At 35.9% G+C, this 21,406-nt stretch overlaps 1 protein-coding gene and 1 long non-coding RNA gene across 3 annotated transcripts in view; both read left to right on the top strand.

Annotated features, from left to right (window-relative positions):
* The window catches only part of STRN (striatin), a 94,148-nt gene extending 88,547 nt beyond the window's left edge, over window positions 1-5,601 (top strand). For both annotated transcript variants that reach the window (XM_028117141.2, XM_028117142.2), the window contains 3 exons: window positions 1,475-1,579; window positions 2,749-2,835; window positions 2,939-5,601. In XM_028117141.2, coding sequence (XP_027972942.1) covers window positions 1,475-1,579; window positions 2,749-2,835; window positions 2,939-3,108 — 362 coding nt within the window. In that variant the 3' untranslated portion in view covers window positions 3,109-5,601. The remainder of the gene's footprint in view (window positions 1-1,474; window positions 1,580-2,748; window positions 2,836-2,938) is intronic.
* Window positions 5,602-6,652: 1,051 nt separating this feature from the next.
* Window positions 6,653-20,819, top strand: LOC114219653 (uncharacterized). The gene is made up of 3 exons (XR_003611429.2): window positions 6,653-13,182; window positions 18,710-18,843; window positions 19,499-20,819. It is a non-coding gene; the product is annotated as an uncharacterized LOC114219653 (long non-coding RNA).
* Window positions 20,820-21,406: the final 587 nt, after the last annotated feature.

The following is a 21,406-nucleotide window of genomic DNA, read 5'->3' as shown; positions in this document are numbered from 1 at the left end:
TTTTAATTTTGACATATCTTAAGTTAGTATTACCTTTATATATATAGATTTTTTTCCTTTAAAAGAAAAAAAAAATGTCTTAACAAAATTCACTAATTAAAAGGCTTTTAATGATTGACTTCCTTTTTATAAAAGACTTTTCGAATGACTTGTGATAGTTTAGGTACCATTTTTGGCAGCTTTGTGATTTGCATGAGCCATCTCATTAGGATAGAGTTGGTACTGGCTTTGTCACATGATTTTGAGGGAGTCACAATTTTTTCTAGACCTTGGTTCATGCACTGTGGTATGGACCTAATGACATGTGGCCTGCCTGTCTCATTGTGCATATAATTGAAATTCTTTGAAAGTTACTATATAGTGCACATAATAGGATGCTGACTGTTTTAAGATTCCAAACATGGTAGACTGTCAAATGATCGTTTCTATTTTTAAGATTTTATTTATTTATTTTAGAGAGAGAGAACATGCGCACGCATGTGCATGTGCAAGTTGGGAGGGGCAGAGGGAGGAGGACAGAGAGAATCTCAAGGAGACTCCTTGCTGAGCACTGAGCCTGACACTGGGCTTGATCTCACGACCCTGAGATCATGACCTGAGCCAAAATCAAGAGTCAGATACTTAACCAACTGAGCCACCCAGGTGCCCCGATGACCATTTCTATCATGATGAGAAAGAGATTAAAGAGCTCAGAAGCTCCCTTTGTCATATTTGTCTTCAGGTGATAACCATGTGACAAAGAGCTTCTGTGTCTAGAAAGAGTGAAGATTTTAAATTTAGGTATCACTATGAATTGAGTAAGACTGTTGAATCACAGACCTGTACCTCTGAAACAAATAATACATTATATGTTAAAAAAAAAAAAAGCAGGAAGGGAAGGATGAAGGGAGGAAATCGGAGGGGGAGACGAACCATGAGAGACTATGGACTCTGAGAAACAAACTGAGGGTTCTAGAGGGGAGGGGTTGGGGGGATGGGCTAGCCTGGTGGTGGGTTTTAAGAGGGCACGTACTGAATGGAGCACTGGGTGTTATACGCAAACAACGAATCATGGAACACTACATCAGAAACTAATGATGTAATGTATGATGATTAACAGAATAAAAAAATAAATTTAGGTATCATCTACATGTAAATAATGATGGAACTTTATTAAAGCAGCAGAAGTATCACAAGTCATCAGAAAATGAGAAATGTTAGTGACCCTAGGCTAAGCCCTGGGAAGCACCCATTGATTTTAGGTGGAAAAGAAAATTCTCATTTGTACGTACCTCTAGATTTGTCAGTATGGTATTGCTCAGCGGTTCTTCTTTCCTAATGTTGAAATTAGGAATAGTCACAGAATAAATGAACTAAAGACAAATTAAAGTCACATCATTTACTTTTTTAGTCTCTTAGGTGAGTATTCAGTTCTCTTGTATGAAGAAATAGTAGCTTTGACTCACTTGTTGCTCTTTTTTTTTCTTTTTTGCAGCCAACTCTTCCTGCCAAATAAATAGAGTCATCAGCCATCCCACTCTTCCCATCAGCATCACTGCTCATGAAGACAGGCACATCAAATTCTATGATAACAATACAGGTAAGTGTTTATTACAAAGTGATCAGTGATAAAGCAAAAAAATCCCCCCAAACCAAAAAAAAAAAAAACAACCCACAAACAAACGCCACCATAAGTATCCTGATTTGGGTGTTTCTTGGTGGCTGTATAGTCCAGGAGTAGGCATGAAAACAGATACTCTCCCAACTCAGTTTCTATTCATTCTGTATAGACCTGCTAAGAACTAGTCTTCATGGTAGCATATAGAATCATCTTGGTTTATTTAATACTAAGTACATATTAGTATTTAATACTAGTATTTAATACTAGTAGATACTAGCCAAGGTTATGACTACGGACACAATGAAAAGGTCATTCACGAAGCAATAAAACTGATCTCTTGCTGTGAATATATTGGGGAAAAGTAGAAACATGTTGGAAGTAGAGACATATGATCATTATATTTTGTTTAAAATTGTTCAGTGTTTGAATAGCCTTAGTGTTAGAGATGGAAACCCTGAGTCATTTGGTTTACTTGAGTCAATTTTTCATGGAGTACTCCTTTCTGTATTATAATATTGACTGGTCCTGATTGATTTGAATTAGGCTATGTGGGCTTTCCCATTTTTTTACTGAATTGCATTTCACTAAAGGAAAATCCTGAGGAGCTGTGTTGGGAGAAAAACACTCCATATTAGCAGCCATATTTACCTGAGTATCTGCTCTTGACTTTTGCTGACTTTGCTTAGCTGTGAGTGATGAGTAATTTAATATTTTAATCCCTTTCTATATGTTTCCACCAAAATTGTGGCCAGGTTTTCTCTCCGTTCCTTCGTCTTTGTCTCAGTCTCTTCTGTTCTCACAACCCATATAATTTGCCTATAGCTAAAGGATACAAAGTAGCTGATTAATAATGTCTGCGTCTTAGTTAATGAACATGACTTAAAGGAATATTTGTGTAGAAATGACTGACTTTTATGTTGTTATTTGAAAGGCAGAAATATAATCTGAAATTTGAGCTTTTGTTTTTCTTATTACCGTGACTGGAATGGGGAGGGAGACACATTGTTTTAGCTGTTATGGGAAAAGCTATTGATGCAGTAGGTACACAAAGAGGGGTGACTGGAGAAATCAGTGTGACAAGGTAGCTGGCGTATAATCAGGGATGAAGAAAGCTATTAATAAAAAGTAACAATCTCTTTTTTTCAAAGGCAAACTCATCCATTCCATGGTAGCCCACCTAGAAGCTGTTACAAGTCTAGCAGTTGATCCTAATGGCTTGTACTTGATGTCTGGCAGTAAGTACATCAACTGTGGATTATTTATTTATCCTTATTAGTTTCATGTTAATGTAATGTTTCCTTTCAATTTCTTTTTTTTTTTCCTTTTCTTTTGGTGCAGGTCATGACTGTTCAATACGTTTATGGAACCTAGAAAGTAAAACATGTATCCAAGAGTTTACAGCTCATCGGAAAAAGTTTGAAGAATCCATTCATGATGTAGCTTTCCACCCATCCAAATGCTATATAGCCAGTGCTGGGGCTGATGCACTGGCTAAAGTCTTTGTATGACACAAGCATCATCTTCACCTTCTAGCTCTTTATAAATAATCAACTGCACAAAAGAGATACAGAAGACCAGGGCAAGAATCAGCCTATCCTGCCCTTTGTTCTGCTGAAGGAGCACAGAGAACATTTGTTAAAGTATAGTTTTGCAATTCGTATACTGTTTTCTAAAACTAAGGTTTGTTCAGGTTGCTGCAAGCTCAGCTGAATCTGTGAGCCTGAAAACTGTTTCAAATTTTCCCCCAAATAGGAGCTTTTATTTCTGAGGTGGTTCTAATTCGCTAGGCAGGCCTGAGCGAACATAAGTTTGGCTTGTCCCTGTTGAGTAAATAGGGCATGCTATAAGGGATAATTAAAAAGCTTGATGACTGGGAATGAGTAGAGGAAGAACAAAAATTTAGACCTAGTTCTCCCCTGAGAAATCTTGTTAAACACATTAGGTATTCAAAACAGTGATCTTGACCATATCTGCTGTACTAACGCCTATGTGCATAATGACCAGGCAGTGTTCAAATGAGTTTTTAATTTAGCTCTCCTTTCATCTGTGCACATAAAGCACCTGGCAAAGCATTCCCCCTATTAAGGGGGAAAAAAAATGAAATGCAATAATATGTTAAATATATTATTATTCAGAAATACGAAACAAATATTTAGTTTGTAAGCAGATTTCTATATTGTATTACATTTTTGAAAATAGATTTGGTACCATTGTAAAGTTTAGCTGTCAAAAACCAGTCACCATTATGAATAGTTGATAGAGTCTGCTTTTACTAAAGGATTTAACTTATTCAGGTTTGAGATTCTGTTTATTTTTAAGGGCAAGCAGGGCATATCTTTATAATAATTTCTGTTAATTTTAAAAATTCACTTTATTCATGTGATATTTATAGTATCAGAGTGGTTATCTCATATCAATGAAATCTTACCTTTCAGTGGTTTGAAAAGACGGAAGTTATCTGTGAGTACTCATTTGTCAAAACCCACATACCATGCTTCAGATGACCTCTTGTTCTTTCTTTGTCTCTCATATTCAAATTGTCTGACATCTACCAAAACAGTTTATAATTATTATGTTTTAACAGCCCAGAGTGGTTAATGTTAGGTACCTGCTTTTGCAGTAAATCCAACTATTTTGTACCCCAGAAGTCCTCCATTAATATATCCAAGAATGGGAGCCCCCTGGAAATCTGGATGGAAGAGTACAGTACATAACCTTGGCTAAAGAGTTCTCTTTCTCTTTCCCTGCCCCTACCCCTCCTCCATTCTTTAATTGGAATACACAGCATGTTTTAATAGATAGTGTATCAATATCGTTTCTGGGGAAAACTGTCATAAAGGACCAGGCTTCCCTGAGCTCACCTAGCCTGTGACCCACATGTGGCCAGCTCTTGGGATTCCCATGACCCCACTCTTTGGACCTAATGTATAGACCTCATCCCCACAACTGTCTCACCTGTCTTCACACTCTCTTGTTTGCCCCAAATGTCAGAGACCAATGTAGAAATTAGAAATAAATTACTAATGCCCAGCATTTCAGCAAAATGTATGTATAATAGTTCTCAGATTTTAAAAATCCATATCCATAAATATTTTAACCTTTTAATAAAATTACTACATTCCTCTCCCCACGTAGTCCATTGTCATAACAATGACACCTCTGATGATAGGTATATCTACTCCTTGAAAACATATTCTGGTGGTGATATGGATAGTAATTGACAATTTTTCTTTAAAATTTCTGTTTTCTGCCTCTAGAGTTTTGCAGTATACAGGCAAATTTTCTTTAAAGATGTGTGTTAGGTTTGCCTGATCGATATACAGATATGCTTTAATATTTTGACTCAGCTACCTTTTCATTTCATCTGTACTTTGGTTAACAGTGAGCTCAAGGGACTCCTTTGTATAATCAAGTGAATGACCTGGACTTGAGCTACCAGGTGAACGTTTATATTATTCCCATGCAGATGCAGAATTCCACATTTTGTTTGGTGCATTCCTCTTTTGGTTCTTCAATGAGTGAAAAAATGGTGTTGCTGACCTAACATTTATAGAGGGATACTGGAAAATTCCAGTCAGGTGTCCTTACTTGGCATATATATGACGGATTAAGCTATTGTTCTACCAGTTACTGCTTTAATTACCTCCTAAGGTCTTCAGTGCCTGCTTTACTTATGCCACTGAAATTCTCAAAACCAAGACATTCTCTTCCCCTGCATTTTATACCTCATGGTTGAAATTTTTCTGTTAGTGAGTGGAAAATGACCATGAGATAGGTAGTGCAGATGTTGGAACTGTTGAAAGTTCTTTAGCAAGCCAGTGCATGCCATTGGAAACTGTACACAGAAACAGAGATTCTTCTCCACTAGCACTGTGTGATCTCAGCCTAGAAATGAGCCAAAGCTGTCTTCCAACCAGATAGAAGCATAGACATGTGTCTGATATTCCCCCCCCAGCCTATAGAAAATTTAATGAACATCCACAAAATGAACAAATTCAAGATTCAAACAGTCATTGAAATGCTTTCATAGTGCTTGGTTTGTAAATATTTTGGATGAACTATGTTGGGATAGTATGAAAATCAGCGGGAGATGTGGGTCCCCTGCCTTATTTTCATATGCTGTGGATACATCTCTGGGAGCTTGCAGCACCCTTCTCAAAACCCAGCTGTCATATGGAGCTCATTTGCTACTCGAACCCTAGACAGATATTTAACATAAGTGATATAATGACCTTCAGTATTTTTCTATTGAACAAGTTTAGCAATTTTTGCCATTAAACAGATAATTAGTTATGCAAAGTATTTAGCTTTTATAATCATTTTAGCTATGACTAAAAGGGGGGAAATTATGCTGTATCACTGATAATGAACTTTGTGAAAAATTTTTTGTTTATCTGACTTTCATTCCTTCAGTATTCTTGCTATAAATTTCTTTTGGACATAATGATAAAGATTTATTGGAAAATGTCTAAAATGTATGTATATTTTATAAATATATATTATATATATTGTAAGAATATATATAATATATATAGACTATATATATACATATATATGTATGTGTGTGTGTATATATATATATATATATGTGTGTATATATATATATATATATATATATATATATATATATATAACCATAGGTGCATTTTACTGTTTTGTGTTTTTGTTTTTAGAGGTAGTATACACCGCAGGTAATGATGAGTATGATGAGTGTTGTGCTGTTTGCTTTTGCAGTATAATATATAGTTCTAAATGTTTAAATTACTGTATATATTATATTCATTATAGGCTAGCATGCTTGTTTTAAAGACTGTCATTCTAGTTTATTAAAATCTGAATGTAAGAAAACCTGGCTATTCAAATGTGAATTGAAAAATATTCCATTCTCAGTACTGAACTATTTCCATTGAACATTCAGGACTTTTAAGAAAACAGATACCATCAAGAAGGCAATAGCTAGAGAATGAGAGGTGCCTTTAAAATAAAATACAAATGCAGCCTTACAGTGAGGATGAGGATTGAGTTGGGGGGGTGGGGGGGGCTAAGAGAGAGAGAGTGTGTGTGTGCGCGCGCGTGTGTGTGCACGTGTGCGTATGTGTGTGTCTGTGTTTGCTTGCCAATCTGTGACGGTCCTGATTTGTGACCTTCAATGTCTTCAGTGTATCTGCTCAACTTCTAGGATTTCAGGGGACATTTCATGCGTTGTCTTTGTGCTCTTCTGAGCACCACATGTATTTCCAAGGATTTTGAATGTGAATTCCTAGAAATTTCAGTAGAGAGGAAAAATAACTATTCTTTCACTATAATCAAGTTCAGATAAAAGAGAAATTATTGGTTCACCAAACTGATGGGCTCTCTTAAATGTTGGCTAAGTAAATTAATTTTTTAAAAATGTGATTTTTAAAGGCCCTCTTTTTTAGGACTTCATATATTTCCCTCCTACACAAGAGCATGTCATGAAATTCTTATGTGATGAAGATTCAACTAGTAAAAATTATTTTTAGATTAAACACCTGAACTAATTAAAATACCACCTAAGAATAGTGTTTAAATGACATCTTTCATATCTACCTCTTTGTCATTGCTGCCATTTTAACTAAAGCAACTCTTTATGACATCTGAAAATGATGATTGGATGCAATTTAAAAATCTATGTTGGTGCTTTTCTCAGGCTTTGTCATTTAAGTTTTATTGAATTAAGGTGTCACAAATCAGATTGAAAGACTTAAGAGTTTTGGTTTTCTTTTGAAAGAACTGCTTAAAATTTATCATCAAGGTTGATAGTGAGTGGATATAGTTAATCTCTGGTTAGTATATGTCTGTGATATTTTCAACCAAGAGCCAAACTGTTACTGAATTTACATGGAAAAAGAGCTCTAAGTACAGTTTTTTTCAGCTTACTTTATTCTTTGAAAGCTATTTCAAGGCTATTAAGTACATAATCATTAATTTTATTTACTCAGAAGTTGCCTTTGTTACTATGTTGTTTGTGTAGTTATTTATATAATTGTAGTACTTTATGTGTTTGACACTGGGATTCAAGTTGTACAAAAGTAGTAGCTGAAAAAAATTATATGTATATTTTTGTGAAATGTATCAATTCCAGAAGTTTCTTTTAAGGGAAGGTCCAGAAAACATGTCCATCTTTAAAAACAAAGGACAGGCCATTGGTAAATGATTTTAATCATTTTTACTTTCAGCACTGAAAGTTTTTTAATTGGCCATATCCATCATCCAGCTGGACCTTCATGTCAGTGTCAGGGACACCAGATTGACAAAGTATTTACCGGATTGCATCAGTTTTGTTTTTGCTTTTGTTCCATTTTTGTTTTTGTTCTTAATCCTAAAAAAAAAAAAAAAAAAAAAAAAATTTAGGCGAAACAGATCCCTAGATTCCACTTGTCTATTCTAGCAGTATTCCTAAAGTGGTACTTAGGGGTCAGAATTTTCTGGATCTTTGCTAGTCAAGCTTTAGATTTGATTTAACTGGGACCACATGCTTGTCATCCCTCTGATGCAAATTAAAAAGTTCATTTTAATTTAGATTAACTTAAATGTCTGCCTGGATTTTTAACAGGCTGTGAACCAGTGAGTGCCTTGTTAAAGTAGAATGATTTTTCCCTGGTTGTTAGCTCCTTTCTGATAATGTCTCAGAGAATGGTATTTTAGTTGACTTGTACAGATCTGCTAAATTCGGTATTATCAGCAGTCAGAAAGCCTTCAGTCTATCACATACCTCCCGCCCTACTTTCTTATCATTGTTTGGCTGAAGTTTGCCTCTTGTGAGAAACAAATACAACCCCCCTCTCCACACACTTTTTTTCAATCCAAATTAAGAGATATCTCCCACACCCATTCCAACGATATGATCTAATATCTGTTTTTAGGAGGAACCACTTCTTTGTAGTCCTGAAATCTACCGGTTACTTTATGTCTTCTCAGCTTCAGTTTACTAGAGCTGACTTCAGGGCATCATCAGTTCAGTTTCCTAAGTAACTCCTTTTCTCCACACTCCCAATTCCCCACCCCTCAACTGGTGAGCCCTGGACCAGATTGTTTGATCTTCAGGTATTTTTAAATTCAGTTATATCAATTAATGTAAATTAATCCAAATGCTAATTTTTGTGGTGCAAGAAGTTTCTTTTGTAAATTCAGGGTATGGATAAGCTAATTAAGATACCTTTTTTGGTGGCTCTAAGTGTATTATTTGTTTTTAAATAAAGTGTACAAATATAGATAATGTGCTATAGGTGTCTCATGAATTGAAATATTTTGGAATCTAGTGGATTTGCAGTTAAAATAATACATCTTGATTTTGTGTTTTTGGTGGCGGGGGTGGGTAGGAGAGGCATGCAGCGAAATAAAAGGGGTACAAGACAAAGTAGATGTGAGTCCAAAGTAATGGACCAGTCTTAATTATTGATTGTGAGGAAGGTAGAGAAATTTATCATTACAGAGTTTGAACTTTTGGAAAGCCAGTAAAATTAAATAAAATACTTCATAAGATTGGGTCAGTGATACTTTCAGGGACACGTGTATTTTTTTCAAGTGTTCAGTTACATATTTTTTAAAAATTAAAATGTGTTATTTTTTGTTTGTTTTTATTTTTTGTTTGGCTGTTTAACAAACATAAGCCTTCCCCTTCCCCTTGCTTTTTCAAATCAGCATTATTTTTCAAAGGCTTTCTCTGCCCACAATTCACAATCTCTTTGTTCCAGTCTGAAGCCATAATGTTATGTGGAATCTAAGAGTGTCCTTGAAACTATCTGGTGTTCTTTGATGTTCTGTGTGCTTCTGTAGTAATGAGTGTTATATCCTTAGTCATGGACACATTTTTCAGTAGTGTCAGAAATATCCCTTTTGTCTGTTTTAACAGACATTTGCTGGAGTGCTTTTAGAGTAATCCAGTTCAGAAGGTCAGGAGGATGCTAAATGTTTTTACATGGATTGATGGACACTCTGGGGTACCCCAGAGTGGTATTCTGACCTGCATTGGATTTCCCAAGACCATCACAGAGTGTTCTGGCACCTAGGGTAGTCACCAGGAACACTTAGGAATCTAGCAGCACTATTTAACCCAATCACTATAACCAGGAAGCGTCCCTCCACTTTTTACTTCTTAGTTACACCTGTTGCTTACAATGATCAGGACACTTTTATGGAGAAGCACTGACCTGCAGGTCTGAAAATTGAAATCCATATTTTCTGGAACACAATTTTTAATTTAGCATATTTTACATACTTTGAAAACCAAACAATTCAAAACCCACCATGCAGAAAATGACTCACTTTGTTTCACTTAGCTCCTACAACCCTAAGCCCTTTCTTAATCCTGTTTAATTAGACTAAAGGTAATGGTGGCCTCAGTCAGACTTGAAGGATCTATTTGAGTGAACAAAATCTGCAATATCCTGCCAAGAGGAAGGGCCTGTTTTGTAGAAAATTTTCTTGTCCTTGATGGTTTAGCCATTCACCTTACATTGAAGGCTGGTCCAGATGCTAACTCCACATTGACTTTTCCTGTGTTCCTCTTTAGAGAGATAATTAATCCAGTAATGTAAAGGAGAACCCACAGTAAAACATCTGTTAAATACACTTGGAGTACTAGAATTAGTATTCTTAATTCATGTGCCAAAGTTTTCTGTGCTCTCATAAGATCCAGTATATATACCAGCTTCCCAATCTCCAACCTCAGACCAAAGATATTTTTGAATTACCTCATATAATAACATCATCAAATTAAGGGTAATGGTAAGGGAAACCCATCATTCACAAAAGAAATTTCCCAACCTGAAAAACTTCCTTTAATTAAAAAAAAAAATAAACGGCGTGGAAAGCAAAGAAGATTTTTTAAGGATTTATTTGAGAGAGAGTGTGGGGGAGGGGCAGAGGGAAAGAATCTTAAGCAGACTCCCTGCTGAGTGCGGATGACTTGGGGCTTGATCTCCCTGCCCTGAGATCATGACCTGAGCCAAACTCAAGTCGGACACTTAACCGACTGAGCCACTCAGGCACCCCAGAAAGCAAAATTTTATGTTAAGTAGGAGTTGTAAAAACAAGCAACTTGTGACTTAGATGTGCTGAAATGTTAAAGTATACTGATATCTGGCTACTTCCTGATGGAAGTGGGACCAAGGCAGTAATTTTTCATAAATAAACAAGATTAACTTACATTAGAGCAAAAGAAATCTCATCAAAAAGTTTACTTTGGGTTCTGGCTAATTTGGGTGAGAGTGTGGGGAAAAAAGCACCATACCAAGAAGGAAAAGCCGCCAGATATCTCTGCAATCTGGACCCACCACCCATTGTCCTTTCTCTAAATGGCCTGGAACAATGACCTCTCAGATCTTTTGACCTACAAAAGTAAATGGTTCCAATTCTGGCTTGTCATTGGTCCTTGTTACCTAAATTAAAGATTTTTACATCAAAAGTTATCCTAGAGCCCCCTGGTAACGTGTCAGACAACATAGTTTTTATGATATTTTAGGAAGCCATATTAACATAGGCCCAGGTATGTTGTGCCATTTGCATATGTCAGCATGAAGACCAGACATGTAAGAATGTTCTCATGTGGCCAAGTGATAATCTCACGGAAAGATTGGAGAATTATTTTTATAGGATGAATTCTGTTTTGAATGATTTTGACTATGCTTTTAAAAGCACTTAAAAATATATTTGCAGGGGTGCCTGGGTGGCTCAGTCGGTAAGCGTCTGCCTTTGGCTCAGGTCATGATCCCAGGGTCCTGGGATCGAGCCCCGCATCGGGCTCCCTGCTCAGCGGGAAGCCTGCTTCTCCCTCTCCCACTTGCCCTGCTTGTGTTCCCTCTCTTACTGTGTCTCTCTCTGTCGAATAAATAAATAAAATATATATGTATATATTTGCGTATTTTACTACAGACTTTTGAGGCCATGTATTTCCGAATATCCTGTTGGAATAATTTCATTCATTGTGTATTTTAGAAAAAAAATTCATTGGTCTCATCTTTTGACAGTCATTTATGAGTAACACTCCTGATATAGGACTCAACTGCTATGTAGACAAGTGGTAAATGTCTCCATATTTTGACTGCCTGGAAAAGCACTATGTACATAGTTTGCAGGTCAACATGGAGACTGCTGTATTTCATACATGTTAAAATTAACATGTATAGCATGTAAAAAATGTTAATTAGCAATGTCCCCTCAGAGCTATCAGTGTTAAGGTTAGATTCTGCCAGTTGACATTCACGAGTTTTTGAAAACTGCACATTCAGCTAAAATACCACTTAATTCATTAAATGGAAACTTTGTTTTTCAGTGAAATAGTACCTGTTCAGTTTCCTTGTAGATCTCAGGATCAGAAGAAAGGCTTTCTCCCAGCTCTAAAATATTCAGGTTTTCTTTTACTCATTCTGGTCAGCCTTTTAAACAAGCAAGACAATAAGCTCCTATTTCTCATATCCTACAATACGTGGGAATACACGTCTAATGATTCCAATTAAAAAAAAACCTTGCAAGATTGTTTTTTCTCCTTAGGAATATCATTGCTTTCTGGAGGCAGAAATAATTTTACTTTTGAAATTGAAGGTTAGAGATCCATGCAGTTTTGTGTCCTTGATGTATGCAAGTTACATACAGCTTGCCTCTGCAGATAAACACAAATTTTGTGTGATTTTTAAAAATTAATTTGGAAGTGCAAAGACTAGCAAGGAAGATGTGAGAAGTTTATTTTATATATTTCAAAATCTTGTGGACTTTTTTGTGGTATGGGGAGCAGGTAGTGATGAGTCTTATTATGAATGCCTTCATTATACCCCATCCTCAACTCAGACTTTATTACTCACTGTTACCTAATGAACTAAAAACAGTTAATGATCATTTGTTTGCTTCAGTGTCTGTAAGCTCCTCCTTTGTTTTTCCTATATTCCCCTTAGCTCCTCTCCTGGTGCATTACCATACAAAAAGTACTCAATAACTATTTGTTGGGTGAGTAATCAGCACATTTTCAAAACTCTGAATCTATCCAGATCTGAAAGACAAAAAAAAAAAGTCCTCTCCGCCAGTCCCTAGCCAATCACAAATGTATTTAGATCTGTGAGGCTGATTCCAAAATGGAGGTCTGCACCCTAACTAGGGGGGGCATATGGACCTCACCTGGAAGGTGGCAACAGAATGCCGAAGGCACCACCCTCCCACTGCTGCACACTTCCAGTCCTGCCTGCACTGGAATTGAGCAAAGCGTGTGGGGGAGGATGCGATGTGTCTGAACCCTGTTATGGGGCCCCTTCTTTCCCTCACCTCCGCAGCACCACCCCACTGATCTCTGCTCGCCTCTGGGCTGCTGCTGCAGGTCTGGAACCTCGACCTGCCAGGACTGTCTCGGGCCCAGGCCCGGTCCACCACTCTTGCCCTGTGACCTTCAGATGGTCCTGCTGTTCCTAACTGGCTGGGGTTTTGTCTGTTTTTTTCCAAGGAAGTAGGAAGTTCCAGCAGAAGATTGTCAAGAAAGGCATTCCTCTGGGGAGCTTGCCTTGAATTGGGAGAATCTAGGACAAATCCCTCAGGATGTTTTCAGGGCTGCTTTTTGTCCAGATCATTTGATGGTAATTATCTAAATGTTTATTAACTCTCCCCGGAAGAGCTTGTGTGGTCTCGGTTTACTGCTACTGCTCTACCAGGTTCTAGGTGGCGAGCGGCCTTGAGCTGCAGAGCTTAACTGCTTCAGGAGTAAAAGAGTCAACAAGTTTAGACAGACAATTTATATATAACAATCAAATGACTTACTAACAGAATCATCAGCAGAGTAGTGAATTGTGTGAGTGTGAAATATTCAATTAAATCTCAATGTTAAACCCATGTATTATGTAAGAACTATTATCTCTTTTTTAATTATTAAAATATTCTTTTAAGATCAGTATAGCACAAAGGAAGGAACAGGATTTTGGCCTGGACACAGGACATTTATTGTCAGTGGAACTGTAGTGAAGCTAACTCTTGTGAGTTGGTTTCTCTTCTGTGAAAAGGATATCATAAATCTGCCTGATAGATTGATTTGAGATAATAGATACAAAACACCTGATAAAATGTTGGGCAGTAATAAACATCCAACAAGTAATTATTACTCACTCCCTGCATTCGTACTTCTTGTCACGTAATTCTGTCACACTCCTGATAACTTCTAGAATATCAGGTATTTAGGAGAAACAAGGTTAAAATGAACATCAAGAGTAGCCCTAAAGAAGTTATACATAAAATATTACTTTCCTCAATATTTGGGTGACTGCTATGTGCCAGGCCATCGTAGGTGCTGGCGTTCATCAGCAAACAGACAAAATCGTTTACCTGATGTGGCTTACATTCCAGTTGGGGAAAACAACAAATAATATAGGTAAAAAATACAGAATATTAGTGGTAAGTGCTAAGGATAAATAAAGGGAAAGGAGATGTTTCTCAGACGTAAAAAGTAATACAATTTAAATTAATACAATTATTTAAAAGAGCAACACAAGGGGGTACTGGCTGGCTCAGTTGAAAGAGCATGCTCTTGATCTTGGAGTTGTTAAGTTTGAGACTTATGTTGGCTGTAGAGATTACCTAAATAAAAACTTGAAAAAAAGCAACAAAAAAGAGCAATAAGTAATGAAGACACATAATAGCAGAACTCATCACATCCCACCATACCATTTCACTCCCACCCCCCGTGTAGTAATAGCGTGATATGTCTCTTTTCTTGCTCATACAAGTACATGTACACAAATACTGCATGGAGTTTTGTCTTATTCTACATGTTTTCTGCAATTTGCTTTTAAAATTTAATGTATATTTTGAGCAACTTATAAGTCTATACATACATAGATTTCTTTTAAATTCCTAAATATACACACACGAATAAAAAGATTTTTTGGTGGGTCTGTTTGCTTTAAATAAATGAGATAATACATGTCCTCTGCATCTTTTCTCACCCAACAATATGTGATAGAAATTCCTTCAAGTCTCTCTTATAGCTGCTATTTCATTCTTTTTAATGATGAATACTCTGATGATGATGATGATGTCTTAAACTTCTTCCATAATCAGTGGGCATTTACTACCAGATTTTCACTGTTTTGGTAATTGTGCCTGTGCACATACTCATGACCATGATGGTTTCACTCCTATGGAAGAGAGTCCCTGCAGTAGGATTGCTGGGTTGAGAGATACGTAGATTTAAAATTTTTTAGTAAGTATTACTAAAATCTATTGACAGATTGTTTCCCAAAAAGGCTGGAACAATTTATATTTTCATCAGTAAATGTACAGTATAAAAATGCCCTTCTATACCCACTAGCAATAGCTGTTGTAGCATTAAAAAAATTTTAGAAAAAAAAAAAGACTGGTGGTGTGTACAGTGATTTCTCCATATTACTTTTTTTTTGCATTTTCCTGATTACTGTAAAACTGCATAACTTTTCATATGTTCTTTGGTTATTTGAAATCTATGGATTTCACTCATAATTAAATTACCTTTTGTATTCGTTTTCTGTTGTTGTATAACAAATTACCACAAATTTAGCAGCTTAAAACAATACCTGTTTATTATTTCATAGTTATGTGGGTTAGAACTTCAAGTGGCCTTGACTGGGCTCTCTGTTTAGTGTCTGATAAAGTGTGTGCCAGGCTGGGCTCTTCACTAAAGGATATAGGGGAAGAATTCACTTCCAGGTTCATTCATGTTGTTGGCAGAATTTCAAACCTTAAAATTGTAGGACAGTTGTAGGATGGAGGTCTCTGTTTCCTTGCTGGCTGTTAGCCAGAAGTTCTTCTCAGCTTTTAGAGGTTACTCTCCAGTCCTTGTATGTAATGCTACCCCACCCCTGCCATCTTCAAAGTTAGCAAGGATTCATCAGATCCTTCTCATACTTGACTCTGTGTTTTCTCTTCAGAGAAAACTCTCTTGCTTTTCAAGGGCTCATGTGCCTAGAGTAGGCCCACCCAGATAATTTCTGTATGTTAAGGTCTATTGGTTTGTAACCTTAAATAACTTCCACAAACTCCCTTTGCTTGGTAAATGTAGCATTATTTTGGGAGTAACACCAGGAGCAAAGATCGTGGGGGCCATCTTAGAATTCTGTCTACCACAAATACTCATATTTTTATTTATAGCTTTACATCCGTGTGTGTCTTACTGTTGTGTTTGCCTTTTAATTTTTTATTTACTTCATAGGAGGTTTTTGTATATTACACATATTAAGCCTTTCTACTCTTGGTTGCAGTTTTCCCAACTCTTGTAAGTTGTCTATTGACCACTAATAGTATTAAGTACTTTTTCCATAGAAAACTTAGCCATATGGATTTCACATATAAGGTGAATTGCATTATTTGTATCTTTTTATTCACATTGTAAATTTTTAGTCATTTTTATTTTTCATTCACTTCATTTTTTATTAATATTTTGCCCATATGTGCACTGTCTTTTTAAAAAAAATTTTAAGTGCTCTTTCTACATTATATGTAAACACTTCATCATATTATTTGCAAGTTTTCTCCAAACTGTAATTTGTTTACCATATTTATAATACCTTTTCCCATTCAAAATTTTATATTAGTATATACTCAAGTATATTATTTGATAAAATATGGACATTTATAAATATATTAAAATTTCAAAGTATTCTCTATTGATTAAGGCCTTCACCCCTGGGTGGCATGTGTAGTCTCCTAGAATGGCTTATGCATTTTATTCTTGGTTTTTGTTGTTAGTGTTTTTTTCACATTTGTCTTTACTCCATTTGGAATTTGTTTTTGTATAGAATGCAAGCTATGGATCCAACTTTACTTTCTTCTGAGTGGGTTGCCAATTGTTCCAGCACTTCTTATCAAATTATCTTTTTCCAATGAAATGAAATACCAACTTTGTCATATATTAATTTTTCACATATAATGAGATTTCTCAATATACTCTGCTTATAGTACTCTATATATGGCAATATGCATTTAATTACAGTGACTCTATGTTTGCATACAGTAGCCTTATAAAATGGTCAGGCAGATCTTTGTGTCACCCCACACTCCTGAACTACTGTTCTTTTTACTGCCTTTTTTGGTTATTATCAGGCATTTGAAGTTTGTGATCATTTTATCCAATTAGCAGTTGAAACTGCATTAAATGTAAAGATTAATTTTGGGAAATTTGACATATGATATTGTCTTCTAAGAACTAACAAAATTGTATCATTTTCTGTTTGCTCAGATCCTGTCTATATCATTAGTAAGATTGAGATTTGAGACTTCTCTTCACTTAAGTCCTGTGTCTTTTTTTTTTAACTAAATGTAGTCTTGTTCCTTAGTCTTTTGGTCATTATTGAGAATGGATTTTTTTCCATTTCCATTTCTAAAGGCTTATTATAAATAAAAAGCTTACTTTTGTGTGTGTGTGCTTACCTTGAATACAACACATTTATTATATATACTTACTAAATTTTCTCATTAATTCCAGAAGTTTTCACTGCAGTCTCTTGGGATTTTTAGAAATATAATTATGACAGTCACAAATGTAATGACACTCAGACTCACATAATCACAAAAATAACTTTTTCCAGTGGTTGAAAAATTCTTTTCTTCTCTAGAATTTTCATTGTCTAGAAACTCCATTATAGTGTTAAGTGATAATGGTGATAGCAGGCATCTCTGAGTGCTATTGATTTTAATTGAAATAGTTTGTGTATTTAGCTATTTTGAGTATTTGTGTTGCTATTTGGTAAATAATCTTATTTAAATAAATTCTTTCCTGTTTTACCAAGAGATTTTACTAGAAATAGCTGCTGAATTTTGTCAAATGCCTTTTCAGCTTCTTTTGATGTGGTTGGATGTTACTGTCCTTTAATCTGGTGACTAGCTAGATTTTTTGTAGAGCTGCTGATGTTAAGCCATTCTTGTCTCCTTGGAATAAAACCTACTTGGTCATAATGTGTTATTCTTTCTTTTATAAATCAGTTTTCCAGTTGCTAATATTTTATTTAGAATTTCAGCATGCATATTCCTAAGTGAGATTGGTCTGTGAGCTTCTTCAGTGAACTTTTTATTAGATGTAAAAAATTATGCAGGTTGACAAAATGTGGAACTAGTCAGAAGGCTCACCCCCTAGCCAGTGAGAATGCAAATTTATTCAAACATGTTGGAGAACCATTTGGATGAATCTACTGAAGTGAACAGATGAAATCTAATAACTCTGTTTCTGGGCAGACACCCAATAAAATGCATACATATGTACACCAAAAGATGTGTTCTAGAATGCTTATAGCACCATTATTAGTAATAGCTTCAAACCAGAAACTACCTAAAAGTCCATCTACTATAGAATGGATAAATACATTTTGGTATTCATACAATGGAATATTATACAGCAACGAGGATGAACAGTGTACAAGTACAAGCAACATATGGATGAATCTCAGAAACATTATGTTGAGCCTAAAAAGGCAGCTATAAAAGAATACTGTATGCTTTCCATTATATAAAGTACAAAAATGGGCAAACAATCTATGTTAACTGTTAGAAGTTAGGAGAGTGGTTACTTCAGTGAGAGATAGGTAGGGGAGGACAGAGTGTCTGAAAGGGAGTCTGATGGTGACTTCTGCAGTGCTGGTAGTATTTTGTTTCTTTACCTGGGTGCTTGTTTATGTTGGATTGTTTAGTTCATGAAAATTCATGTAATTTACACTTATATGTACACTTTTCTGTATGTATATTATACTTGAATAAAACATTTTTAGAAAGCAATACTTGTTTCACAGAATGAATTGGGGAGCTTTTCATCTTTTCCTACACTTTAGAATTGTTTAAATAAGAGATCATTGAAATTATATGTTAAAGATTAGATGAAACTTGGCTGAGAAATCTTTTGGTCCTGAGGCCGCCTTTTTTAGAGGTAGGATTTTTAATTTCTTTTCTAATATCTTTGGTTCAAAACATTCACTTCTTGGATTAATTCTGATAATTTATATTTTGTAGGAAATACTCCATTCTAGGTTTTCACATTTATTTTCTATAGGTCTGTATTTTTATATTTCTTGTAATTTCTTCTGTGTGTGGTATTACGGTTTTTATTATTATCCAAGGATCATCTAAGTGTGTTTCTTAATTTTCAAGGAGTTCAAGAAAAGAAGTACTCATTTGTCACATTCAATTCCTCATGGCAAGTTGAAGGACGAGGAGGAGAAAATTGAAGTGGATCAAGAATTTGCTCAGAATGCCATCTGAAGATTTCTGCATCAGTAACTGAGGAGGTGTGTTACTCAGCGTCTCCATTTCCCTTACCTCACCTGGAAAAACAGGACACCAAATCTTTTTTCCCCTCTCCTCAAGTCTTGTTGCTTTACCCAAACATTTCTTTTTTTGTGTGTTACTTGGAGGAGTAATTTGGTTCCTGATACTATAGTCAGTGGACAGTTTCCACCAATTTAAACAGTCTTTCTAGGTACAAACATGTAAAACAAATGGCAAAGAATAATTAGAAATGGGTCATGGATATCAGCCACCTTGCCTTGCTTATTCCCAGTGTGTTTGGTCATTATTACTGGACTGATTTGTCTTCAGTGTGCAGACGAACAAAGTGCAGCCCTGCCAATTTATGTTTTGCTTCTGTATCAGCAAGGAATGGAATTAGCTTTTAAGTTTGAGAAAACCCAACAAATAATGGCCTAAAAAATAGAGGTTCAGTGTAAGGGAGTTGTTGGCATTGGTCCAACTGTTCAAAATGTCAAGAAGGGTCCAGGCCTCTTTTTATTCCTCTTCTGCCCTTCTTAGAGAATTGGATTTTCATCTGTTGTTTGGTTTCAAGATGGCTCCCACAATACCAGTCATGTTATCCAAGCTCAAGGCAAGAAGAAGGTAAAAAATGGGGAAGGGTAGTACTAATTAGGACTTTTCTTCTTTTGACAGCAAAGGAAATCTGCCCAGTGGCCCTCCAGCAGATTTCTCCACATATCTAACTGGCCACAACACTGCCTCCCTACATTTAATGGATGTTGAGAAAGTGAGTATCTCACTTTTCAGCTTCTATAGTAGAAAATGGCAGTGAGAAGTCAATTTCAAATAGATTTTGGGTTAAACCACAAATATTCTCTTTCCCAAGTGCCCCATTAGACAGGAATCTCTTTAATCACTCATTTCTATTTTGCATTTTCCCTCTTTTTTTCTCTCTCACCCTGATTATAAAAGATAATATATGTAATTTGTAGACACTGAGTCCTGATATCCCGACTCTTGAGAACAGTGCCTCAAATCACCTTCCAAATGAGACATTCGCTTTTTCTATATGATATCTCAATCATTCTAATCTTGTTTGTTCATTCCCTGTTTTGAATTCACTCACTCTCTGAAGAATGATCAAACAAACCCTCCTAAGTAGGCTTCCTTTCACACAAATCCTGAGGAAACTTGTTGTCTTGTATAGCCTTGAGTTTGCCCTAAGGTTGTTGAAGTTTTCTCTCAGTCGATGCATGACTCTTGCATTCTTTCTACTCCAAGAGGATTATCTTTTATACTGAGAAGAAGTTGGTTTTCCTAAAGATGCTAAATAAAAACCTTAAAAATGTCATAAAAAATAAACATCCTTAGGCATAAATTCTTTGGCCCAACCTGTACCAAAAAAACCCCTAAATTTCAACCTTCTGACATAAAAAATGTAGGCCTCCTTTGCTCTTTAAAATGAAAGAGTAAATTATGCTTCTGGCCAAGTGAAGTAACAGACCAGATTTATCTCCCCCCTTTAAACAGTAGAGGGGGGGGAAAAAAACACAGTAGTTCTCATATATTAAACAACAGCCAGAACAAGGCAATAATTCCTGAGAAAGTGGAAAACAAGTTGTGGCCTAGCTTACTGCCTAGAGTGTCCATGACATGAGGTACAACCTGGCAGAGCCTAGAGGTCTTTGTGAATTGAAGAGACAGAGTTCAGAGTTTGGTGAGTCCAAGATAGCTAGAGATTTCAGGACAACATACTACGGGAAAGCTCTGGAGATCTGAACTGGGTCTTCCCCAAGTCTTCAGCTGAGTATTGATAAGTATAAGCATATGAAGAGACTATCAGAGGCTGAGGAAAGAGTTACCTTATAGATAGGCAGAACAATCCTCTGATATTACACAGGGTTGGGAATAGTTCATGTTTCCATCAGGCACAGTGGAATATATTATAAAGTTTGAGGCATTAGGGAGAGGACTCAGAAGGATATTATTGCATCATCACTGTGTAAAAATTCAGCTCTAGGTTAAAGGTTGCTTTGGCTCTGTCTTAAAGTTTAAAAGTAGGACATGAAAAGCTCAAATACACACACACACACACACACACACACACACACACACACACACAAGAATATCTAGTTCCCAAAAAGGTAAAATTCATAATGTTTGGGATCCAATTATCTGGTATGTGAAGGAGCAGGAAAACACACCCCAAATGAAGAGAAAATGTAATAAATTGAAAATAACCCAGAATTAACACATTTCATAGAATTAGTGTTGCAAGGTTCTTAACTATTTGTGAAGTAGTATAGTATATAGATGTATATCATTGAATCTAAAGCAATCACTTAAACTACAGCTAATATATATATATTTATTTTAAATAAATACATGTATATTTAAGATTTATTTATTTTAGAGAGGGGATGGGGCAGAGGGAGATGGTAAGAGTCTTGAGCAGACTCCACGCTGAGTGCAGAGCCTGACACAGGGCTTGATCTCATCACCCTGAGATCATGACCTGAGCCAAAACCAAGATTTGGTTGCTTAATTGTGCCACCTAGGTGCCCCTCAAAAAACTATAGCTAATAAGCCAAAAAAGGAGAC

Source organism: Eumetopias jubatus, unplaced genomic scaffold (genome assembly GCF_037043125.1).
Source record: "Eumetopias jubatus isolate StellerSeaLion01/CBP00866 unplaced genomic scaffold, mEumJub1_p1.0 scaffold_9, whole genome shotgun sequence".
NCBI classification, from domain to species: domain Eukaryota; kingdom Metazoa; phylum Chordata; class Mammalia; order Carnivora; family Otariidae; genus Eumetopias; species Eumetopias jubatus.
This window is presented reverse-complemented; position numbering and strand designations above follow the sequence as displayed.